General features: G+C 43.3%; 1 protein-coding gene across 3 annotated transcripts in view; it reads left to right on the top strand.

Moving 5' to 3' along the window:
* The window catches only part of TBX5 (T-box transcription factor 5), a 53972-nt gene extending 28643 nt beyond the window's left edge, over positions 1–25329 (top strand). For all 3 annotated transcript variants that reach the window (XM_030821939.1, XM_030821940.1, XM_030821938.1), the window contains 2 exons: positions 12945–13171; positions 23180–25329. In XM_030821939.1, the coding sequence (XP_030677799.1) occupies positions 12945–13171; positions 23180–23754 (802 nt within the window). In that variant the 3' untranslated portion in view covers positions 23755–25329. The remainder of the gene's footprint in view (positions 1–12944; positions 13172–23179) is intronic.
* The last annotated feature ends 327 nt before the right edge of the window (positions 25330–25656 follow it).

The following is a 25656-nucleotide window of genomic DNA, read 5'->3' as shown; positions in this document are numbered from 1 at the left end:
TCTCTGTGTGTGATGCTAAATCCAGGCCAGCCAAAGTGGCTCACCTGAGACAAGTTTCCCCAACAACACATTGGGAGTCTTCTAACAGAGGAAGGAAGTATATGCTTCCACAAACAGCTCCTAGACCATCAAAGTCCCCAAGTTCCCTACAGTTGCAATCTGCTAGCCCCCAGTAACGTCCCATAAATGTTGCTTGTGGTGAAAAGACAGGTCGCCATTGTGTGCAAGGGGAAGCAGGAAGCACCAGGGAGGCACTTTTATTTTGTCTGCGATTGGTGGGTCATGCTATTTGGAAGGACTCAGCTGTGCAGTTCTTGCTGGCCATCAGATGGTGGCTGGGCTACCAGTATCGGAAGGCAGGTCAGGCAGGATGTCCAGCTTGGCACACTCCTGTGACCCACAGTTGATGCTGCTTTTGGATGGGACCTCAGCTGTTGTCCACTGAAAAATCAGAATGTGGCCTCTCTAGCATGGCAGACTCAGGGTATTCAGACTTTCTCATGGAAGTAGAAGCCACTTGGTCCTTGCTGACTGCACCTTGGAGGTCAGGTAGTGTCACTTCTGCTGCATTCTTTTGGTTGAATGTGACTCACTCAGGTGGGTTCAGATTCAGGGAGTTTGAGACCAGCCTGGACAACATGGTGAAACCCCATCTCTACTAAAAATACAAAAAATTAGCTGGGTGTGGTGGCACATGCCTGTAATCCCAGCTACTTGGGAGTCTGAGGTGGGAGGATTGCTTGAACCCTGGAGGTAAGGTTGCAGTGAGCCCAGATTGTGCCATTGCACTCCAGCCCGGGCAACAAGAGTGTAACTCCGTCTCGAAAAATACAAAACAAAACAAACAAAACAAAACAAAACAAAACAGAAAACAGATTCAAGAAGGGAGGACAAGTTCTTGCCTCTACCTAGAAGGAGTGTCAAGGAATGCGTCGACACGTTTTAAAACTGCCTCAGCAGGCACGGAAGCACACAGCACAGTGTCTGGCCCAGAGGGACGCTCGATTGCTGGTAGGTGTTAAGACACGGTCCATGTTCTGTTGAAGCCAGATGCCAGGTTGACTTGCCCAAGGTCACACAGTTAGTTTGGATGAAGGGGCCTGCCTGGCTGCAAGCTTGCTTTCTTCAGGATGGAGAGAACCCCCTTTCCACTAAACTGGGCTTCTGCTCCTCTTCTTGTAACCATAAACCCCAGAATATGAACAAGCAATAGCAAAGTCCTTCATCTCAGTATTTCTTACCTCACCTCACACAGAATGACCATGAGCAATGACTGGTCTTTTCACCACAAGAAATATTTATGGAGCATTATCAGGGGGTTAGCAGATGATGGATTGGGAGACTTGATTGGCCTCAGAGTTCTTCATGGAAGAAATGAAGCTCCCTTTACTTCCTTGCTCTTTTAGTGTGCTGCAGACAGCATCAGGGAGTGTGGTCCCTGAACCTAAGGGGTACCTTGAGGCTCTGTTTTGGGTGGCTGGGATCTGAGCCACCCGATCAGAAAGTGGATGGGAAAGTTTGGAGTCCAGGATGTCTCAGCCAGACTGAAGCCCACCCATTACTCGGCTCCAGTTTGGTTATTGAAAGGACTCTACACAGCCACATTGGGAATTGACCAACCTCACCCACCTCTGTGGGTGCTTATTTTCACCCTCTCTACCTTGTTTCTCTAGGATAGGGCTTCTGAAAATGGGTGCAAGACTCCTTTTGAAAATCTAATTAAAGCAAGAGACCCTCTGAAAGACTCACAATATATGAATAGAGAAAAAAAATTCAGGCTAGGTGTGGTGGCTCATGTGTGTGATCTCAGCACTTTGGGAGGCTGAGACGGGAGGAGGATTGCTCAAGATCAGGACTTTGAGACCAGCCAGAGCAGCATAGGAAGATCCTGTCTCTAATAAAAAAGAAAAAGAAAAAGATAAAAAAAAAAAGATTAACTGCACGTGATAGCATGTGTCTGTTCCAGTTACTCTGGAGGCTGAGACAGGAGGATTGCTTGAACCCAGGAGTTTGAGGCTGCAGTGAGCTATGATTATGCCACTGCATTCCAGCCTGAGCAACAGAACAAGATGCTGTTTCAATTAAAAAAATTCAAACAATTTCAAGGGATGTATGAGGCCTGGGTCTCCTAAAAGGTTAAAATTCTTCTGTTTGAACCTTCCCTCTTCTATTCCTTCCTTCCTAATTTTAAATTAATTTTCAGCTCTTAACCTCAAATGATCATTTTTCAAACTGAAGGCTTAACACCCTTGTGTTCTCACACTTGTGGTTAAAGGTAATCTGAATGCCCAATTAATGAGAAGTGGTTTTCGAGACAACGTTAGACAACCTTCTGGAGATGGCATTAACTCCCCTGTTAGGGTTGTAATTTACCTAGCCACATGGCTTCCTCCAGGGAAGCAGTGCATTTATGTAAAACAAGAAAGGGGTTGTGTCTGGGGAGCTGAGACAGCCTAAGGGAAGCTGTAAAATTGAGATGTTTTTCTGAAAGGATCTCATCTTGGATCATGGCTATTTGTCAAGGTATGGATGCTCAGAACCCACCCCCGCCACGTTCCCACTTTCCCACTCAGGTGCCCCCACCCCCAACCCATCCCCAGCATATCTGCTATTCAGGAACAGGGTTGGGAGAAACTCACTCACCCCTCTGTGTTTTTCCTCATCTTTAATGAGGTATAATTGACAAAAAGTGTATATACTTAGGTTATACAACTTAATAGTTTAATAAATGTAAATGTGAGATAATTACCATGATCAAGCTAATTAACATATTCAGCACCTCATATAGTTACCATTTTATTTTCTGTGTGTGTGTGTGTATATATATGTGTACATATATATATAAATATTTAAGATGTACCCTCTTAGTTAATTTTAAGTACACAATACTGTGCTGTTAACTGTATTCACATTGCTGTACATTAGGTCTCCAGGAATTATGCCTCTTGCATAACCGAAACTTTGTACCCTTTGACCAACATCCCCCATTTCCCCTCTCCTCAGCTCCTGGCAACCACCATTCTCCTCTCCACTGCTACAGCTTGACTATTTTAGCTTACACCTATAAGTGAGTCAGGTCATGTTGATCTTTCTGTGTCTGGCTTGTTTCACTTAACAATGTCCTCCAGGTTCATTCATGTTGTCTCAAACGAGAGGATTTCCTTCTTTATTTTTAAGGCTGAATAGTATTCTAGTGTGTGTGTGTATGTATATATATATACACACCACATTTTCTGTACCCATTCATCCACTCATGGATACTCAGGCTGATCCCATATCTTGGCTCTTTTGAATAATGCTGCAGTGATCATGGGAGTTTAGATATCTCTTTAAGATACTGATTTCATTTCCTTTGGGTGTATATCTAGAAAAGGGATATACATATATCCCTGGGTCATGTGATAGTTCTATTTTTTGGTTATTTATATATTGTTTTGTTTTGAGACAAGGTCTTACTCTGTTGCCCAGGCTGGAGTGCAGTGTCATGATCAGGGCTCATTACAGCTTCCACTTCCTGGGCTCAAGCAATCCTCCCACCTCAGCCCTCCAAGTAGCTGGGACTACAGGCACGTGCCACCATGCCTTGCTAATGTTTTTCAATTTCAGTAGAGACAAGATCTTGCTATGTTGCTCAGACTAGTCTTGAACTCCTGAGCTCAAGTGATCCTCCTGCCTTGGCCTCCCAAAGTGCTGGGATGACAGACATGGGCCACTGCGCCTGGATGATAGTTCTATTTTTAATTTTTTTGGGAACCTCCATACTGTGTTCCATGGTGGCTACACCAACTTGCATTCCCACCAGCAGTGTGCAAGGATTCCTTTTTCTCCACATGCTTGCCAACATTTGTTATCTTTTGTCTTTTTGATAATAGCCATCCTAACAGGTGTAAGGTGATATACCTCATGTGGCTTTGATTTGTATTTCCTCAATGAGTAATGAAGTTGTACATTTTTAATATACGTCTTGTCTATTTGTATGTCTTCTTTTGAGAAATATCTATTCAGGTCTTTTGCCCATTTTTTAATGGGATTTTTTTCACCACTATTGAGTTGTGTATTTCATTCATCCATAATTGAGCAGTGTTTCTCAAACTTTTGATAGACATCACAATTACCTGGGGGGCTTGTTAAAAATATTTCTAGGTCTTGCTTTCAGAGGTTTGAGTCAGTGGCTCCAGGGATGAGTCAGAAACTGCTCTTCAACAGTTTTCTCCAGTGGCTCTGATGGAGGTGTCCCCTGGTCACACTTGGGTAATCCCTTGTTTCTAGAGAGTGAGTGAGCACTAGAGAATGCAGATGAACATGTGATTGTATTTCTGCAAACAAATGTTTTACATAAAAGGCAACCCTTTTCTCTACTTAGTACTCACCTCACACTGAACATTAGAATTACCTGTAGTCCTCCCCCCAGTGTTCTATTAAGAAAAATCGAAGGCGTGTGAGAAACATGGAAGAATTGTACGATGAGTGCCCATGTACTCACCGCTTAGAGTCTTCAATTAAAATTTTGGTATATATTTGCTCTACCACATATCTCTCCATCCGCTCATCTATCCATCCTTTCATCTATCCACCCTTCCATCCCTCTCTCCCTCCCTCCTTCTTTTTATTGATGCATTTCAAATTAAATTGCAGACATGAGTACATTTTACCCCAAACTCTACAGTGTGCACATCATTAACTTGGACTCAATTTTTGTTCACACTCCTTTATTTTAGGTTGAATTTATAGAGGGTGAAATGCACAAATGTTAAGTACACCTCTCACTGTTGGGCACATGCACATACCTGTGAAACCCAAGCCCCTATCAAAATATAGAACATTCCCATCACCCCAGAAAATTCTCTCATTTCTTGTCTCCTTAGTCACTCCCTGCCTCCTTCTCTTCACCAGAGGCAATCAATGTCCTGACTTTTTTTCACTATAGGTTAGTTTTGTCTGTTATAGAATTTCATATAAATAGGATTATCCAGTGTGTACTCTTTTGTGGAAGACTTCTTTCTCCTGGGAAGCTTTTAAAAACTCCCAGTGTCCATACTGTTCCCCAGAATAATAACATCAAATTCCCTGGGGGTGAGTTTGGGTGTCAATATATATATTTTTAATTTCCCAGGTGATTATGGTATGCAGCCAAGCTCGAAACCAACTCCCCTAGAGGAAGTTCCTCGTCTTTGTCCATCCCCACCCTAAGCCGTGTCCGCCAACCACCCAACTCCACTAATGAACATCCTCACATTAAAATTTTATTTTCCAAGAGACCTGCTACCTTGTAGTTGTTTTGAGCAGGGAAGGAGGCAGACTTGTATATTAGCACACAAAACATTTAGCATTCCTTCGGCAATAGTTGCTTTGGGTAACTTTGCCAAGGTCATCATCAGAAGCGAAGGTCACCAGGAAGTCCTTGGCTTACTTCTGAATGATCAACGGCCTCCACATGATTTTCCCCAGAACAAAGGATGCCCCAAGACAGTCCCTTTGGTACAGAAAGCAGTTTGAGAAAGCTGTAGCATTCCAGCTTCCAGAAGGACTGAGGCCTTGGAGGACTCCTTCTCACCACCCTACCCCTGTTCCAAAATCATGTAGAAGAAAAGACTAAACCTAAGTCATAGTTAAGCTGGTTTAAATGGTTAGTTTTACAAGACTGGACTAAAATATTGAACTGTTCAATTCAGTACTAGACTATTTGATGAATTATTACTGTAAATTCATTAAAAGTTTAGCTTGAGGCTGAGTGCGGTGGCTTACGCCTACAATCCTAGCACTTTGGGAGGCCGAGGCTGGCGGATCACAAGGTCGGGAGTTTAAGACCAGCCTGGCCAATATGGTGAAACCCTGTCTCTACTAAAAATACAAAAATTAGCCGGGCCGTGGTGGTGAGCACTTGTAGTCCCAGCGACCTGGGAGGCTGAGGCAGGAGAATCGCTTGAACCTGGGAGGCAGAGGTTGCAGTGAGCTGAGATTGCACCACTGTACTCCAGCCTGGGCGACAGAGTGAGACTCCGTCTCAAAAACAAACAAACTTTAGCTTGAATTGTCCTTTTATGTCTGTAGTTTTACAAAGTTTAGCTTGAATTGTCCTTTTTTGTCTGTAGTTTTACATCTAGCTTTTACCCACAGAATCCACACCTACCCTGTGAGATAGGCCTTTTGTTCTCCGTTACGCAAACAGGGAAACTGAGACAAAAGGTGATGTCATGGATTGTCCAGGAATTTTCCCCATGATTTCCAAACCATCTCTATAGTTTGAGTCAAAACCGTTTTTTGAATCATAGACCCTTTTTGAGTAGCCAATGCAAATGTGAACCTCTTCCTAGAAAAAGTGACCAGCTCTAAATATTTGATATTTTTGAGTGTTCATACCCACTTGAAGCACTTGCTGGGTAAGAACCTCTGCTCCAAAATGAAGAATTCAAATAGTTTTTTTTTTTTTTTTTTTTTTTTTTTTTTTTTTTTTTTTCTAAAAGAAGAACTAGCCAGCAACGTAGTGGTCAAGTTGCTGGATACCGAAGGAAGGCACATTCACCTGGCCTGACTTCGGAGCCTGAGCTTGATGCTACCACTCTGACACTATATTATCTACAGATTTAACAAGGGGGACCCAAGGCCCCAAACCAAAATTTTTACAAGTGGTGGGTGCTTAAGGCCAGAGAGAGAAGTGCCTTTGAGTTTCTTGGCACCCCTCAAATCATATAGCCCTGGATGAGTCAACAATGGGAAATTTAGGCCTTACAAGGTGGCTCATGCCTATTATCCCAGTGCTTTGGGAGGCAGAGGGGAGGATCACTTGAGGCCAGATCAAAACCAACCTGGGCAATATAGCAAGATTCCATCTCTAAAAAAAAAAATACAACTATTGGCTGGGTGTGGTGGCACATGCCTACAGTTCTAGCTACTTGGGAGGCTGAAGCAGGAGGACCCCTTGAGCCCAGGAGCTTGAAGTCACTGTGAGCTATGTTCATGCCACCTCACTCCAGCCTGGACAAAAGAGGGAGAGTTTGTCTTAAAAACAAAGAAAAGAAAAAATCAACAATGGGAAAGTTTTATAACCTCTTTGTGCCCTCACCCCCATTCTTTTTTGAAATTTGTATAAATTTAGAGAGTACAAGGGTAGCTTTTATACATGGATCTATTGCATAGTAGTGAAGTCGGGCTTTTACTTTAACTATCACTTTAATAGTGTACATTGTATCCATTAAGTAATTTCTCATCCCTCACCCACCTCCCACCCGTCCGAGCCTCCAATGTCTGTTATTCCACACTCTATGTCCACGCCCAGGTTGTACACTTTCTTTAGATCCGCTTATAAGTGAGAACATTGCGTCCCCTTATTCCCATCAGCAACATGGTACCCAGCGCCCTTCTCCAGCTTGCTGGTGTAGTGTAAACTGAGTAAGCACTTTGCAGACTTGAAGAAGCCAGTGATTATTTACTATTTGCACTAGGCTAGATCCAGCCTTGGGTGTGCCCTCTGCAGTCCCCGCTGTGTCCATGCATGTTAGATCAGAACAACTTCCTCAAGTGTATTAGAATGTTAATAAATCAAGAAAGCTTTCAAGGGGTGATGTGGGCCCCTTTTTAATTTTAATCACAGATTAAAATGCTATCGAGAAGAGGAATTTGCTCCAAGAGAAGAGGGATTTTACAGTCCCTCGCCTTGCCCTGCTTTAGTTGTTTGAAAAAGGCTGCCAGAAATTGGGTAAGGATCACCAGGGGAAAACAAACAAACACAAAAATCCGAACATACCAGCGCCCCTGCCACCTGCTCCCGTGAAAAGGCCAATTCAGTCGGCTGTGGTGGAAAACGTTCTCCCGGGTGTTCATTAGCTGGAGGGAGGCTGAGGATGCAGTTTGGCTGTGGATTTCAATATTCCCTTGTAACGTTTTACAACCCAGACCCGGCGACAATGGCGTCATTCATTGCACTCGCTCACGTGGAACAGAACGTGAGAGAAGGGCAGAGCCGGGGAGAAGCTGGTCTGTGGGCGCTGATACCCAAGGCCAGCTGAGGTAATCAGGACTCCCAGCTCGTGTTGGGGTCGGGGGTCCCAGACTCTTGTCGGAGCTTGTCCATGGGATGCAGGTGTAGCTGCTTGATACAGCGGAGAGCAGTGAGATTTGACTGTTGCAAACTAAAGTTTCTGCAAACAGTAAGATCAATCAGTAGATCTTGATATTGCCCGGGTGGAGCCAAAATCCAATTCTCTCATTACTGGCATGCTTTATAAAGTGGCATTTGCCAAGTAGTTGGCATGGAGGTAACAATTGCTTATTATTAAGTATTAGTTAGGTGGCTGATATAATGGGCTTATGGGGACTTTTATCACTCACCCCGTCCCACCATTCCCCTTGATATAGGGACTTGGAGGGAAGGGCGGGAAGGGGATGAGGGATAAAAGGCTACGTATTGGGTACACTGTACACTGCTCGGGTGATGGGTCCATCAAAATCTCAGAAGTCACCACTAAAGAACTAATCCATGTAACCAAACACTACCTATTCCCCCAAAACAAAAAATTTTAAAAATGTTATGTGAAAATAATAAACATGATAACTCATAGGAAAAAAAAAAGGTTAAATGAGGTCATAAGTGTGGGGCTTTAATCTCACAGGATGGTGGCCATATAAAAAAGAAGAAGATAGATAGATAGATAGATAGATAGATAGATAGATAGATAGATAGATCATCCCCCACTCTAACCCTCACTGCCTGGCATGTGAGGACACTGAGGGAAGGCGGCCATCACAAGTGAGGAAGACAGGCATCACCAGAAATTGACCATGCTAGCACCCACATCTCCAGAACTATGAGAAAATACATTTCTGTGTGTGTGCTTTTTAAAAAGTATTAGGTGGCATAAGTTTTGGAATAGGACTGACCCTGGGTGAGACTCTGCTTTGCCTCTTAGCTATGTGGTCTGGGACAAGTCACTTGACCTCTCTGTACCTGCCTTTTCTTTTCTTTCTTTTCTTTTTTCTTTTCTCTCTTTTCTTTTCTTTTTTTTCTTTTCTTTTCTGAGACAGAGTTTCACTCTTGTCATCCAGGCTGGAGTGCAATGGTGCGATCTTGGCTCATTGCAACCTCCATCTCCCAGGTTCAAGTGATTGTCTTACCTCAGCCTCCCAAGTACACGCCCAGCTAATTCTTATAATTTTGGTAGAGACAGGGTTTCGTCATGTTGACCAGACTGGTCTTGAATGCCTGACCTCAAGTGATCTGCTTGCCTCAGCCTCCCAAAGTGCTGGAATTATAGGCATGAGCCACCGTGCCTGGCCCGTCTGCATTTTCTTATCTCTAATGTAAATCTAACTGTACCTGTGAAATTAGGTTCTTGCCAGGATCAAATCAGGATAAGCATATAAGTCAAGCAGTACAGTGGCTGGAACATTAGGAGGCACTTGAAGAACAATGTAGATGAGAATGATGATGATGATGATTAAAAAAAGAGTAGGCTCCTTTTGCTGCCTGTATTTCCAGAGACACAAGGGCTTTTCAACTTTCACTTTAATTCTCTTGTGTCCTTGCTTCTTCATGGATGTTCTTAAGCTGTAGAAGAAGATAGTTTTATCTTCTCATCTGGAGGGCTTTAGAGATTTCTGCCATGATGATACTAACCATGTCTCTTTGATTGACCGTTCCTTTGATCCATGGATGAGCTCTGTGAAAATTGCCCCACTGTTGTTTAATTCTAACATTTTCTCTCCTTTGCCTGTGTAATTCTATAATGATTGAGAAGTCACTTCCCCATTCCATGCCCATATTTTGACACCTGTCAGAGGGGTTTGGGGATGTTGTATTTCAGGCATTAACAGAGATGTTCATGATCGGTGATGGGGATGATGTTTCAGGCTCCTTAGAGGGAAACAAGCTGTGAGGGACAAGTGGTTATTGGGATAATATTGCTTTTCCCACTTCTGTGTTAGTAATCAAAAGCAGGACTTGGCCTTTCCAGAGAGCAGTTTTGCAATTTGGCTGTACTAGAACGGAGAATTCCACGGAGTCCATTGATACATTCTCTTGTAAATTCTCTCAGCCAACATTTTTTGGAGGTTATTTTCTTTAATTAAAAAGAAAAACCGTTCCTATTAAAAATATAAAACCAAAAGAGATTTCCCCCTTCCTCTTGGAGCTCTGACAGCAAAATATTGGAACTAAATAGATCTAAATGGAATTGCCAGTGAGTTTTGACAACTTTTATAATGTTTTATTGTTATTATAATTTTTCTTCTTTTTCTTTTTTTCTTTTTTTTTCCATTACGTAGCTTGAACCACAAAGCAAGAGCTATAAAGCTAATTCCATTCCCTTCAGCCTCCTGGCCCCAGGGGGAGATTCAGACTGGTGCGGCTGCTCAGATGGCTCCAGCTTTGGTTCTGAGATGGCACAGGGAAGCTGGGCTAGGAGAACCCTGGGTGTCCTGAGGGTGTCTGTAGCCTCATGGAAACTTGGCAGATGCTCTGTGTTCCTGCCTGGCCACTCCGACGTGCTTTCACATGATAAACAAAGGCAGGGACATAGGGTGGAGGCGGTAGAAGTACAAAGAGTCTTGTGCCCCAAAACCCTGCTCCCCTAAAAGCATATTGTGTTATAAAAATTGAAAGACATCATTAGGAGACAATGCAAAAGTTATGAGGAAATGATTGGATTAGAATTCTAGTTGTGTCTCTTTCTAACTCTGCGATCTTGAACAAGTTGTTTCATCTCCCTGGGCCTCAACTTCCTCATCTGTAAAATGGGATCAAAAATAATACCTACTACATAGAGTCATAGAAAGGATGAAATGGACAAATTCAAGATCCTTCAAAATGCATTATGTGTAGCTCTTTGCACATGAGATTATTTCAGGTATACTCTTTTATTTTAATAGTTAAGCACTGATTGATTTGATTGATTGATTGAGGCAGGGTTTCGCTCTGTCACTCAGGCTGGAGTGCAATGGTTCAGTCATAGCTTACTGCAACCTCAAACTCCTGGGCTCAAGCAATCCTCTTGCCTCAGCCTCTTGAGTTGCTATGACCATAGGCACATAAACATTTGTCTTAATTGCATTAAAAGAACTATAATTAGCACCACAAGCCTGTAATTTCACAGATATGATCACTTATAGTGAAGCTTAACTTATTTGGATAAATGATTAATTTTTAAAATGTCATAAGTTAAAGAATAGATGTTCTAAGTCATGGTGAAAATTGTGTCTGACTGAAGTTTGGGATTTACTGACACATGCTCCTTCTAGGATAGGGGTTCTTAACCTGTTTGATGCCACGGGCCTCTCTGGCAGTGTGTTGAAGCCTATGAATCATCTCTAAGAATAATATGATTAAATGCACGAAATAGAATACATAGGTTACAAGAGAAGCCAATTATATTTGAAAAATAGTTACCAAAATATGTTTTAAATGGCTGTATAGCAATATATGCAGTTTGTAAATGCCATGCCCAAGATTCCCTATCCCCATCCTAAATGCTGGGTATGGGATGTTAGGGGTCAAGCTCTTCTTCTCTCACATACTTGGATATTTCTCTCTTTGTCCCTTCTATCTTGAAGCGCCCCCCGCCACCTTCTTTCTACTCCTCTGCAAGCTTCCACATCCCATCCATTCCCCACTTCTCTCATTTCCTTTGAGCCTCCTGGTGCTGCACAGCACGACTTTCCTTCTTCCCAGGAGAGGTTTCTACTGAGTCCTTCTGAGAAAAAAAATGGGAACACCTGGTATGAAATCTGAAGGTAAGGGAATGTGGAGGACCAATCCTAAGAGTGTGAGGGGCCAGATTTTGAGAGCATTGATGGATGCTATACCTATGATGTCATGGAATTTTTATTATGCTCACTTTGCCTGTGTGAACCCTGAAGCTCAGGGGAGGGTTGTGTGTCAGATGGACACATAGCCTGTAAGGGATAGGGATGGGGCCTGAATTGGGAGCTGCGTAATCTTAGATCCCATGCTGTTTTTCTTTTCTTTTCTTTTCTTTTCTTTTCTTTTCTTTTCTTTTCTTTTCTTTTCTTTTCTTTTCTTTCTTTCTTTCTTTCTTTCCTTTCTTTCTTTCTTTCTCTCTCTCTTTCTTTCTCTCTCTTCTTTCTCATTCTTTCTTTCTTTCTTTTTACTTTCTTTCTTTTTAAATCTTCTATGTCCTTGTTCCTCCTTCTTTCTCATTTTCTTTCCCTCTCTTTTTTCCCTTCCTCTATTCTCTCTGCCCAAAACAATAACAGTAATGATGATGGTTGCCGTTTGTTGAGCATTTACTGTGTGCCATGTACCTTTCTGAGTCTTTTCATGGTTAACTCATTAAACCGTTTCTTCTATCAACAGCCCTTTGAACTGGGGACATTCATTATCCCTACTTTACAGATGGGAAAACTAAGGTATGGAGAAGTTAAGTATATCAGTGGCCACAAGGACAGAAGCTCAGGAGGAAATTCTGACACTAGCAGCAATCTATCCAGATGAGAGTAACTTAGGATTATACCTGACCTTCCTAGGTGGTTAGCTACCAGTTTTTACTGACTTTGGGCAATGACCTGAGCCCTACCTTAAAAATAGACACCCACAGGTTAAGTCTGAATAAATACTCAGATTAATTAGCTTTCAAATTAGGGAATTTAAAGACTTACGTAGACTAAATTGACATATTTCAAAATACCATGTGTGTTTATTGATTGTTAAAAGGGGTTCTTAACTGGGGGTGTTTATTTACCTTTCTGCTTAGGTATAGAACTGTTGGTAAATCTACTTGCCTAATGTATAAGGCATGAAAAATTAGTACCCAAATATACATTTGTGAAATATGATGGACATGAATATAACTGGATCATTTTATTCATCAAAGACCCCTTTTTTTTCCTTATTCTGTGACTTTTCTGGTGGATTCTCCCACGCCTGGTTCAGCCACTCAGGAAATCTGTATCAGGGCACTGATAAGCATTATCTCCCATCTTTTCTCTTTCAGTAAAGAATATCCTGTGGTCCCCAGGAGCACTGTGAGGCAAAAAGTGACCTCCAACCACAGTCCTTTCAGCAGCGAGTCTCGAGCTCTCTCCACCTCATCCAATTTGGGGTCCCAATACCAGTGTGAGAATGGTGTTTCCGGCCCCTCCCAGGACCTCCTGCCTCCACCCAACCCATACCCACTGCCCCAGGAGCATAGCCAAATTTACCATTGCACCAAGAGGAAAGGTGAGTGTGATCACCCCTGGTCAATTCACTTTCTTTCTTAACTTTTCCTTTCCTTGGGTTGGGGGTGAGGGGGTGAGGAGTATGCATTTATTCACTTTATTTATTTAAAAATGTAAACAACACAAAAATACATGGAGATAAGAAATTTAAACCATACAGCTAAAACTAAAAGTTCCCTTGACATGTTCCTACCCCCAGTTCCAGCCCCTTCTTTGGAGAAAGCTTATTTGAAATGTTCAGACCTATTGTATTCATTTATGCACACACACACATGTGGAGAGTGCAGAGAAAGAACTAGATTTATTTTTCCCTTTTTTTTTTTTTTGAGACAGGATCTTGCTCTATCACCCAGGCTGGAGTGCAGTGGTGTAGTCATGGCTCACTGCAGCCTCAACCACCTGGGCTTAAGTGATCCTTTCCCATCAGCCTCCCTAGTACCTGGGACTACAGGCATGCGTTCACACACTGTACTAAATTTTTGTTGTTGTTGTAGAGACAGGGTCTCACTATGTTGCCCAGACTTGTCTCAACCTCCTGGGCTCAAGTGACCCACCTGCCTTGGCATCCCAAAGTGCTGGGATTACACGCCTGAGCCACCACACCCAAAATTTTTTAAAAAAACGTTTAATATAGATGAAATCACACTGTATGTATTCTGTAACTTGCTGTTTTTTTTTCTTTTAAACTTTAGAATGTGTTTTGGGTATCTTTTTATGAACCTAGACTGCCTTATTTTATTTTTAACTGCTAAGGAGGAAGAATTGACTGGAAAGGATAAAATGGAGTTTATTTTGCCACCCCCTCTGGTAGGCAGGGAGGTTGCTTGAGTGGTCCCTGATTGTATTACAAGCCGTGATGTAGGAAAACCCCTTGTGACTGTGAATGCTTCTCTGGCATATGTGTCAGTGTTTCTCTCAGGTGGATTTTGAACTCTTTTTTTTTTTTTTCCTGATCAACACCAACACACACACACACACACACATCACAAGTGATTTTCCCCGTCTCATCCCCCATTTAAATCTACTAAGCTGAAGCATTCTGCGGTTTTCTTTGCCACATGAGAAATGAATGGCTTTTTTTTTCTAAGTCATCCAAGTCCAAAGGGGCTATGCTAAAGAAAGAATTTTCTGGTGGCCCTTCTTGTGAGCCAGAATAGAATTGTTTGGCACAGGTGGTGTGGTGGAGTTCAGCTCGCTAGAACCATTGCTTGGTGTGAGCTATAGATGGTATGATGGGGAGACTGCAGCCTTTGGGGACAGAGAGATGCGGGTTTGAATCTCATCTTTGCTCCCTGCTTCTTGTGTGACCTAACTCAGGTGTTCTAGCCTCTCCTAGCCTCAGTTTCTCACTTTGTAAATGATGATGTTTCCTAAAGCATCTGATAGTTAGCAAGTACCCAGTAGGTGGTAGCTATGATTGGGTATGTGGCAGATATCACTCCAGAAGGTGATTCCCAGGAGGAATCTGCCTCTTGTCTTTTGGACTGGCATTAATTTATCAGTCTTCCCAGAGAAGACTGCCTCTCTAAGTGAGAGCTTGAGAAGACAGATACAGAAGGGATGGGGTAGGCTAAAGTTTACATCTGTGGTCTGCAGAATCAATCAGGATGAAGCTCACCTTTGCAATTTAAAAATTTTTATAAGTAGTGACAAGTTGCTTAACTTTTCCAAGCCTCATTTTAAAAAATCTGTAAATATGGGCTCAGGGTACAACTTGTCTCATAGGCTTGGTGCAAAGATGTCAAAAAATCATACACATCATATGTTATCTCAGGGTTGACTCAGAAAGTAGTAGCTGTTTTGCTCTAAAAGACACCAATTTTAATCTACAAAGTGGCCTGTTGAAACTCACAGCCTCAGTGGTCAACACAAGCCTTTGTGAATCCAGTGCCCAGTGCCTAGACCTTTAGGAAAAAACAACTCGCTAACAACCAATGGGAATGGATGCTTTGGTAGCTTTTTCTGGAGCTGGGGTTACATGAGGAAAGTAACATAGTTTGACTATTTGACATTTACCAATCTACTATTTGACAGGGAAGAACTGTCATTGGTATTTACATGGGGCTAGGAGCTGACCTGGGTGAGGCCTGACTTCCAGACTTACCTGAAGCCAATCCAAACTCCTTGAATCTCAAAGGCCTGAACAATATCACTCCAACAGGCCCCCTAGCATGACATCCGGCACATCTGCTGCCGGATGGACTGGAGACCAGATGCCTGCAAATATGTCTGCCTCTTTAGGCATGAGCAGGAGGTTAAGAATGTCCTATGCGACACAGGTCCCTGAATAGAGATTCTGTTTTATATTGTATTTAAGGGTGCCCTTCCTAAGTCCCAGACCAAGCTTTTTCGACAACACTATGGAGTAGATGCTATTATTAACCCACTTTATCAATGGGGAAACTGAGGCTCAGAAAGGTTCCAAACAAAAACTGCCAGTGGTTCTTGAACCCCAGCCTGGTCTGCAGATTCTATACCTGTGCGTTTCACCACCACTCTATACCATCTTGGTTACCTTTGCTCATCTGCTCAATCTCAAAATTTCATTTTCCACTGAAGATCTGTCTTTGAGACTGGGTCAAACATGCTGATTAAGAGCTCACCAGGTTTGAATTTGGGAGCTCTAATCGATTAAATTAATGCCAGACCAAAAGATAGGCAGGAAGAAGTTAAAAAGGATCATGGTGCTTTTTAGGTTCAATATTTACAGCAGCATCCTTATAAATGCATTCCTGAAGGATGCGGCGGGGAGGCTTTGAATGCACAGTTCACAAACCTCTTAGGTTATGACTTGACTTCCATAGAGTGTTTGATGGATCCTTGGATGAACTTAAAATCAACTTGGAGTGGCCACTGGGGAAGCTGGAGTTGGGGGCCGATCCACTGCAGTAATACTCACAGTTGACGACACTTTGCAGCTGTGTGCCTGTGGGCGAGTGTCTGGGCCTCAACTATCTTTTGTGCAAAATGAGGATAACAATAGCACCTGCTTGATATGGTTGTGATGAGAGGAAATGAGATCATCCACAGAAAGCACCTAGAACGGTGTCTGGCACCTACAAGTGCTCAATGAACATGTGCATGCCACAGGCCTGCCCTTATGAAGCTCACGCTGTTGCAAGCAGGTCGGATATTACACAAGTAATTATAAATTGCTGAATTGAAATTGTGAAGCCTGGCACTGTGGCTCACACCTGTAATCTCAGCATTTTGGGAGGCTGAGCCTGGAGGATTGCTTGAGTCCAAGAGTTGAGACGAGCCTGGGCAACATAGTGAGACTCCATCTCTACAAAAAATAAAAAATTAGCCTGGCGTGTTGGCACATGCCGGTGGTCCTAGCTAACTCAGGAGGCTGAGATGGGAGGATTGCTTGAGCCCAGGAGTTCAAGGCTGCAGTGAGCTGTGATTGCACCACTGTACTCCAGCCTGCGTGACAGAGAGAGACCCTGTCTCAAAAAATAAAATAAAATAAAATAAAATAAATGATTGAATGCTATTAAGGAGATATGCAAAGTGTTAAGGAATATCAAACTGGAGTGTCAGTCTAGGGTGGGAGATCAGGGAAGCATGGAGGCTGAGATCAGAGGAGAGTGAGTGTTGGATAGGAGAAGGGGGAGGTGTGAGGGTATCCACACAGAGGAAAGCATGCATGAAGCCCCTTGGCTGAGGGACAGCCTGCCCCCTGGGGAGTGAACAGAAGGCTGAGATGTTGGCACTCAGGGCAAGGGCAAAGTGGTGGGGGATGAGGGCTAGAGAGAAAGGCAGGGACCAGTGAGATGCCAGCCTGTATAAGCCATTTTAATGAAAGATGTCAGATTTTATCCTACCACCAGTGCACATCCATTGGAGGGATTTACATGAGTAACATGCCTAAGTTCTTTATTTGGAAGCAGTCACTTTGCTATGATAGCACAGGACTATTTAGTTGGCACCAGACACCCATTGAAAGGCCGTCGTGGGGTCTGAAACAGGAGACGGTGGCTCCGATCATGGTGTGGGGAGAAGCTGGAGTTGTGGGTGGAATCAGGTCTTAGTGGCTGGTTGGCGATAACAAGGGGAAGAATTACCCCCCTTCTTTGTGGATTTGGAAACCAACACTGGGGAAATTACCCAAAGTCACCCAGCTCGTGAGTGGCCCAGCTCGAGATGTACACTGAGGCCTGTGGGCTCGGGGTGAATGGGGTGTGCACCCTGGAGAAATTCTTTCACCTTTCCAGAAACCTCTGCCCTTCTCACCTCCCTCCGCCCCCAAAAGGGAGCTCCCAGTGACAGGGAACATTCCAGCCGAGGGCTCTCTGTCCTGCCTAGGAGACAACAAATAGCAATTCATCATCAGCCTCCACATTGTAAAGTGATAAGGAATCAGCCAAGGTTTCCTTCCAGTTGGGATTCTCGTTAAGTGATAACTCCATGGGTGGTTTTCCCCCTGGCCCCTGCCTGCCCCACTATCTGACTTCCCCTCATTGTCTGTCTCCTTTCCAATGAGCCCAGGAGTCAGGCCCAATGAAATGTCAAAGGGCCAGGCAGGCCGGAGGGCTCCTTGTGTTTGGAACCAGCTGTCTCCAAACTATCTCTCCCGATGGATTGAGCCAAAAAAGCCGGGAAGGTCTTTTATCAATGCCACTCAATCAAATCCAGGACCTCAGGGCCTGGGAGAGCACTTGTCTGTCTTTCTCCCTCCCACCCCTGACTCTCACCCCCACTCGCATTAGAAACTAAAAGCAACCCAAATAAAGATTCTAGCAAAGCCATGAGCTGAATCAGATATTCAAAGGAAAGTTAGAGATTGAGAGGGGAAGGGGAATTAGATGTGGAAAAGGGCTTTGCAGGGTGCATTTTCTCAGTGCTGTGTTTGAAAATGTGATTTCACATCCATTCCTTTGCTGATTCTCCAGTTCCCTGCAGCAGTCTTTGAACTAGGGGAGATGCCACCCATCTCTGTTTTGCAGGCCTCTAATGGAGGACCAAGAGACAGGGTTAGATTTTAAGCTTATGTGGCTGATTAGTGGCAGATCTGGGATGGATGCATCAGATTAATCTTTATTTATTGAGCACTTAATGTATAATGGACACTGTGCTAGGTGCTTGGGATAAGTGGAGGACATGGTGGAAAAGGCTCCTGCTCTCAAGAAACTTGAATTCTTACTGGATGAGACATATAATAAGCCAGTAAGTAAATTTAATGGTTTCAGGTAGTGACTAGGTGATGTTTGAGTCTTTTGATTTCTAGTTGAGAATCTTCACACGATACCATTCCAACCCTTCCTACTTTATGCTAAGAGCTAAGAGCATGGGGACACCAAAAACAAATAACAACAACAACAACAACAAAAAGTCATCCACCCACTCATTCACCCACCCACCAATCCATCCACCCACCATTCACTCGTCCACCTACCCATCCACCCACTCATTCATCCATCCACCCATCCATCACTCATCTATCTATCCACTCACTCATCCATCCACCCACTCATCCATCCACCCACTCATCCATCTACCCACTCATCCATCCACCCATCCCCCCACCCATCCACTTATCCATCTACCCACTTATCCATCCCCCCATTCATCTATCAACCCATCCATCCACCTACCCATCCACTCACTCATTCATCAACCCACCCATCCATTCACCCGTCTACCCACCCACCCATCCATGCATACATCCACCCATCCAACCACCCATCCATCCATCCACCCACTCATCCACCCACTCATCCACCAATCCTCCCACTCATTCATCCATCCACCCATCCACCCACCCATACATCTACCCACCCATTCACCCACCCATCCATCCATCTACTCATCCACCCACTCATCCATAAGAGTCAAAGTTTGCTACCTTTTCATGTTGGCTGAGCATGTAGGGTTGCATGAAATGGAAAGCCTGGGGCCATCTGTCAGAATGAGCACAGCTTTGTGAGTCAGAAGACCTGAATTATAGCCACCTTCCCAACTTGCTGAAGGTCACTCAGCTAGAAAGATTACTACTCTGAGTCTCAGGGTCTCTGTCTGGGAAGACTCGCCAATGGTTCTTCATCTGAATGAACTGAATTGGCAAGAGAAATGACCCATTTGGGAATAACGACAATATTTGCTCAATAGGATTAGTATTTGAAAGTACTCTATGAGCTTTCCAGCTCTGTAATCTACCCCAAAACTTTTAAGTATGGGACAACTTTCAGAAAGCTATCTGTCCAGTCTTCCAAAAGAGAAAGAGGGAAAAGAGAATGGACCCAGGTCATTTGGACAGACAAGATTTGAACGCTTTATGTGCAAGGAAGATAAAAACTCAACTGCCCTCAGTATTACCTCAATTAAATCTCATAAAAAGTTCAGGTATTATCTCCATTTACAATCAAGAACTGAGATTGGAATGACCTGGTGATTCATCCACAGTCACATGGCCAGCAAGCATTAGAGCTGTAACTCTGTGCCTTCATATCTGTGCCCTGGATGCATTACTAAAGTCACTTTATCCAGAATCAAAAACATCTAGAAAAATCAAAAGTACTAGGGTTTTCTACAGTGCCATGCCATAATGAGTGGTGAGAATTAGGAAGAATTTACTGTTACCTAAGAGACTCATTTGGGTTTAGGATAGTTGCAATATAATTGACCACTCTTAATATGCAACTTTCTGAAGCCAAGTTGTGGACTCATCTCATTAGAAGACTTGATACTTAAATATAGCCCATTTACCAACCCGGAAAGTTAATCATGACTTGGCTGGAGATAGGTCTTTGCTGTTGAACAGTTATTGGGCTCTCAAAGAAGAGAAAAAAGATAAAAGAAAGAAACTGAGCCATAACCAAAATAAACACAGAGATTACATCCAGAGCATTTATCATGACTGACCTGAAATTTGGATCCTTGAGTTGGAATTTCTTTACAATGTGATCAGGCCTGAGAGGAATTTGAGAATGTTCAGGACTTGCTTTCATCAATAAGCCAAGATTGAGTTTTTCTTAGTGCTCTGCATTAGATCTTTGGGGTATTAAAGACTGGAATGTATAATTTTACGATTTTCCAAAATGTGTTCCGGCCGTTTTCTTATTATTCTTCCTTTTTTTACTTGTAACGAATCTGGAAGGGGATCAGAAACTTGAGAATAGTTAGTTTGCCTTGTTTTTTTTTCTCTTGCCAAGGGTACCCTGCAGCTGTACTTTCTATTATTGAAAAGGGGAACACCCTGGTTAAATGGAAAACCCAAAGGTTATGATTCCAGCAACAATGGAAACACGCGGGTTTATGAATCTGGGGGAAGGAAGGAAGAATGGAAGGAAAGGAATCAAGGGAGGAGATGGTGAGGACAAAAAGAAGCTGAGTATAGCAATGTCTTCAAGCCTCCAAAAAAAAAAAAAACGCACAGTTAAAGGGTGAAAAATGTGGCCATTCACTCATCTGGATGTTTTCAAACATCTGCATGGTTGGCATGATGTAGATAGAACACCTGGAAGAGTGTGTTTTTCTTTTTTTTTTTATTTTTGGTACAAATTTTTTGGGTATCCTATAGGTCCCAGATGTGGCCCAGAAAGAGTCTAGTGGAAATAAGTTTGCTTGCCGTTAAGTGGGCACAACCATAAGAGATATGTTTTGTTTGTGGATACTGTTGGCTTATCTGTGGGTGTCACTTGGACATTGATACAAATGGAGCTGATTGGTGGAATCCAAACCCAAGCTACTCTACCTGGGTTGGGGAGCTGTTTTACAAACCAGTCCAAAGCCAAAGGATTTAGTCTTGAGTCAGTGGCTTACTTGTGTCTTTATATCTGAGGACCACCTCTCAGTCACAGAGTGTAAGCCTCCCTCACTTACTGCTCATGGTAGGATAGACTGGGATTGAGGACATGCACCAAAAACAGGATCAGTCTACCCTGTTCACCACTCTATCTCCAGCACCTAGCACAATACCTAGCACTTTGGAGCAGCTCAGTAATTATCTGTTGTATGATTGCATGAGTGGCACTGGATATTAGAAATCTAGAGAGTTTGAAGCAAGGTGTGTAGGCAAAGTCAATCCAATCTGGCTTGGATTCCAGCCTCTGTTCCTTCTCAGCCATGTGACTTTCGGCAAGTCACTTCTCTGAGCTTTAGTTTCTGCCTTTATGAGACGGGAATTACAGCAGATACCTTGAGGAATTACTGTGAGATGAAGAGTAAGGTCATGTAGTAGGTACACAATAAATAATAGCTCTGATCATTTCCTCTCATTATTTAGTTCAGCATTCTGTTTTCATGGCCATGAGCCATCACAGTGAGTTGCATGGATGCCCCAGTGTTTCATTTTTCTTCACTTCTCCAAAGACAGACATAATTTCTTAACATGTATTGACTAGAAAGAGACAGAAAGATGAGGAAAGAGAATTTTCAGTTTGGAAGGTAAAATTTCAGATAAGTAATGAGTCTGTGTTGAGGTTTATACTTTGGTAGATATCCCCAAGTATTGCTTCCCCTGAAGGGAATACTTTGAGGGTATTATTGTGAATTATGTCTGCCATGAGCTTGACTGGTGGTGTTACCCCTGCAACAAGAGCTGTTCGTGTTGACAGAAATCAGGAGACATACATGCTCAATCTTACTTAGTTCTTAGCTACCCAGTAAGGTAAGTATTACTCACTTTGATTCAGAGATGATGATGATGAGGCTCTGAGCGTAGATGCCCTGCTGGTATCACACAGACATTAAGTAAAGGAGCCTGATTCAAATCCAGACATGTCAAAACCTGGGGTCTGGGTTTTAGGGAGTCTTTGAACCCCCTAAAATTATATGCAAAGCCTTGTATGCACATGCAGTTTTCAAAACATTGTGTTTCAATGTAGTTTTCTAGGAAAGAGCCCAGCACTTTTGCTTGTTTTCAAAGGGGCCAGTGGCCCCAAAGTGGTGAAAGGAGACCCCCTTTCAGAGATAGAACTATCTCCATTTCCCTACACTAGGAAATAACTAGTACACAGGGAAGGGAAGGGACTTGCTCAGCAGGAAACAGCAACACATTAACTTGTACCAACTTAACAAATACTAACTAGGCCCCTGCTTACATAAGGCATCAGGAAAGGATTTGAACATTCATTCAAGCTCCCTCCCACTCATCCATCCATCCATCCATCCATCCATCCATCGTACAAATATTTATTGCATGCTTTCTCTGTGTATCCAGACAGTGAAAAACAAGGACTTTGTGGTCAGACTACTTGGATTCTAATCCTGGCTCTACTGTTTATCAGCCACGTAAAACCTTGGGCAAGTTTCTTAACCTCCGTGAGTCCTTTTTCTCTCATCTGTAAGATGAGGATAATAGTAAAACCCACCTGGCAGGGTTGTTGTGATTAAATGTGTTACTTCATGGAGAGTGCTTAGAATCGTGCTACGCAGAGTACACACTGTATATGTTTGTTGTGACTTATTGTTGATGCTATTGTTAATAGTAGGTGTTTACTAGGTTCTGGGAATATAGTCATGGATAAGGCAGACAATGTCCTGCTTTTATGAAATTTACATGCTGGAGAAGAGGAAAGGTAATAATAATTGCTATTTATTTATTTTTGAAATGGGCAGTCTCACTATGTTGCCCAGGCTGGTCTCAAACTCCTGGGCTCAAGTGATCCTCTTTCCTCGGTCTCCCAAGCAGCTGGAACTATAGGCGTGCACAACTGCACCTGCTTAGTTGCTATTTATTGAGTGTTTCTGGGCTTTGGACTAAGTGCTTCATGTATTTTCCCATTTAATTCTCAACACTGCCCTTTGTAGGAAGTGCTATTTCCTACCCTTTCCATCTTACAGATGAAGAAGCTGAACCCAGAAAGGTCAAACTGTTTGCATAGTACTCCATAGCCCAAGGTCTTAACCATTACAGTCCACCCCCACCTTTTTTGTTTTCAGAATGGTGGTTAGGGCTAACAGTCTCTCAGGCTTTATTCTTCGTACTTTGGCCAAATAACTGTCTGCACTTTTAGCTGCCTGGTGCCTGCTTCTGGCCTCACTGCTGTCTCTCCTGTCTTCACAGAGGAAGAATGTTCCACCACAGACCATCCCTATAAGAAGCCCTACATGGAGACATCACCCAGTGAAGAAGATTCCTTCTACCGCTCTAGCTATCCACAGCAGCAGGGCCTGGGTGCCTCCTACAGGACAGAGTCGGCACAGCGGCAGGCCTGCATGTATGCCAGCTCTGCGCCCCCCAGCGAGCCTGTGCCCAGCCTGGAGGACATCAGCTGCAACACGTGGCCAAGCATGCCTTCCTACAGCAGCTGCACCGTCACCACCGTGCAGCCCATGGACAGGCTACCCTACCAGCACTTCTCTGCTCACTTCACCTCGGGGCCCCTGGTCCCTCGGCTGGCTGGCATGGCCAACCATGGCTCCCCACAGCTGGGAGAGGGAATGTTCCAGCACCAGACCTCCGTGGCCCACCAGCCTGTGGTCAGGCAGTGTGGGCCCCAGACTGGCCTGCAGTCCCCTGGCACTCTTCAGCCCCCTGAGTTCCTCTACTCTCATGGCGTGCCAAGGACTCTATCCCCTCATCAGTACCACTCTGTGCACGGAGTTGGCATGGTGCCAGAGTGGAGCGACAATAGCTAAAGTGAGGACTGCTTCACAACAGACATTTCCCAGAGAAAGAGAGAGAGAGAGGAGAAAGAGAGAGAAGGAGAGAGACAGTAGCCAAGAGAACCCCACGGACAAGATTTTTCATTTCACCCAATGTTCACACCTGCACTCAAGGTCGCTGGATGCTGATCTAATCAGTAGCTTGAAACCACAATTTTAAAAATGTGACTTTCTTGTTTTGTTTCAAAATTTTAAAAAAACAAACACGAAAAGATGAGTCCCACCCCCCACAACCACCACACTCATCAACCAGCCACATTCACGCCACTCCCCAGATCTCTTCCCCCATTCCTTCTTTTGGGCTCTAGAAAGTCTTGCCTCATTGAGTGTTTTTCCCTAGTGAGTAGTTGGAGTCTGTCCCTGTCTTGGTGTTAATGTTGACATTGTTATATAATAAATGATAATATATTTTTTTTCTTTCAATTTTCTTAATGGGACCCAGTCCCTTATTTGGGGGGAGGTCTGAGGCAAGTATATTTCAAAATATGTACCTGCGGGATTCCCTTCAAGTAAACCATCCCTGAAACCTAAATTCACGTTTCCCCTTGACTAAGAAAAGCACCTACCTCTGCCATGTGATGTTTCTGAAAAGTTCTTTGGTTTGTCCTGCCCTCTCCAATATCACGTGCTCAGTTTTGCCTCTACTTACCCATGGAGTCAGGATAACACTGACGCTCCCTGGCATCCTATCTTATTCAGCCCTACCGTCTTGCCAGCTCTGTCTTTCCAGCTGTCTGTCGCTAAAACGTGGCCTGTAGCTTCCCTTCCGGAAAGCTTGCTTTGAAAAACTTAAAAAGCCCCCGTTTACATGCAGGCGGGACTGTGATAACAGTGCAAGCTCTGTGCTGACAAGAGTTGTGGACAAAAAGCCAAAATAAATATTCTTCCTGATTAAAAAAAAATTTTTTGTAAAAAACAAGGCCAGCCCCAACCTTCCAAACCTCTATCACCAACAACCCAAACTGGTTGTCAAGCAAAATGCACAATTCCTACAGAAGAGGCAAGACACAGTCACCGATGATAACTCTCCAAAGAAACCACGCCCACACCAATGCCGACACAAAACTGTGCTTACCGAAAGCCGAAAACAGTATTAAAAAAAAGTGTGTAAGTAAAGTGTTATGGTAGGGTTCTTCAGATGTAATATTTTACTGGTACTATTTATTTATAAATAGGAATTCTAATTAAGTAATAACATGAAATGAAACCCAGCATACGAGCTGGCCAAGAGCTTTTAATTTTATTGATACTCAAAACCAAGTTTGTGTGTTTTTTTTTTTTCCTCTTTCGAATGTGCTTTGCTTTTTTTTGATTAAAAAGAAATTTTTTTTCCTTTTTTATAAACAGACCCTAATAAAGAGAACAGGGTAAGATGTGAGGCTGAGTGTGTTTAAGTACGTGAGAGAGTGTGAGTGTGTTTGTAAGTGAGTGTCCCTATGCGATTATGTCTCTTTATGTTGCTAAGGGGGGAGGGTGAGGATTAAGTACTCGTGCCTTATATTTGTGTGCCAATTAATGCCTAATAAATACCATGTGCTTAAACAAGTACAAGGAACTTGAACACCCATTTTTTTTTTTCCTTTTCTTTCTACCGACTGAATAGAGGGGATAGGAAGTGGAGGAAACAGGAAGAGGTTGTCTTGCATGTGAATTTCTCACCCCAAGTGATTTCTCATGCCCATCTCAGGAGAATTTGGGATGCATTGTCCTTGAGTGTGATGAAGCTGAATATATGATCCACTTGTTTGTATCCCTGGAGTGAGGTTACTTGTTTTAATGGAATTTGTGTAGGCGTTGGAGAAGAAAAGTCTTTAGGAATTCCAACTGATTTAAAATGGTATCAGTCATACTATATGCAACACCTAATGTTTGGGT

The sequence above is a fragment of the Nomascus leucogenys genome, chromosome 10 (genome assembly GCF_006542625.1).
Source record: "Nomascus leucogenys isolate Asia chromosome 10, Asia_NLE_v1, whole genome shotgun sequence".
Taxonomy (NCBI): domain Eukaryota; kingdom Metazoa; phylum Chordata; class Mammalia; order Primates; family Hylobatidae; genus Nomascus; species Nomascus leucogenys.
The sequence above is the reverse complement of the archived record's forward strand: the minus strand, read 5'-3'. Positions and strand labels throughout refer to the sequence as shown.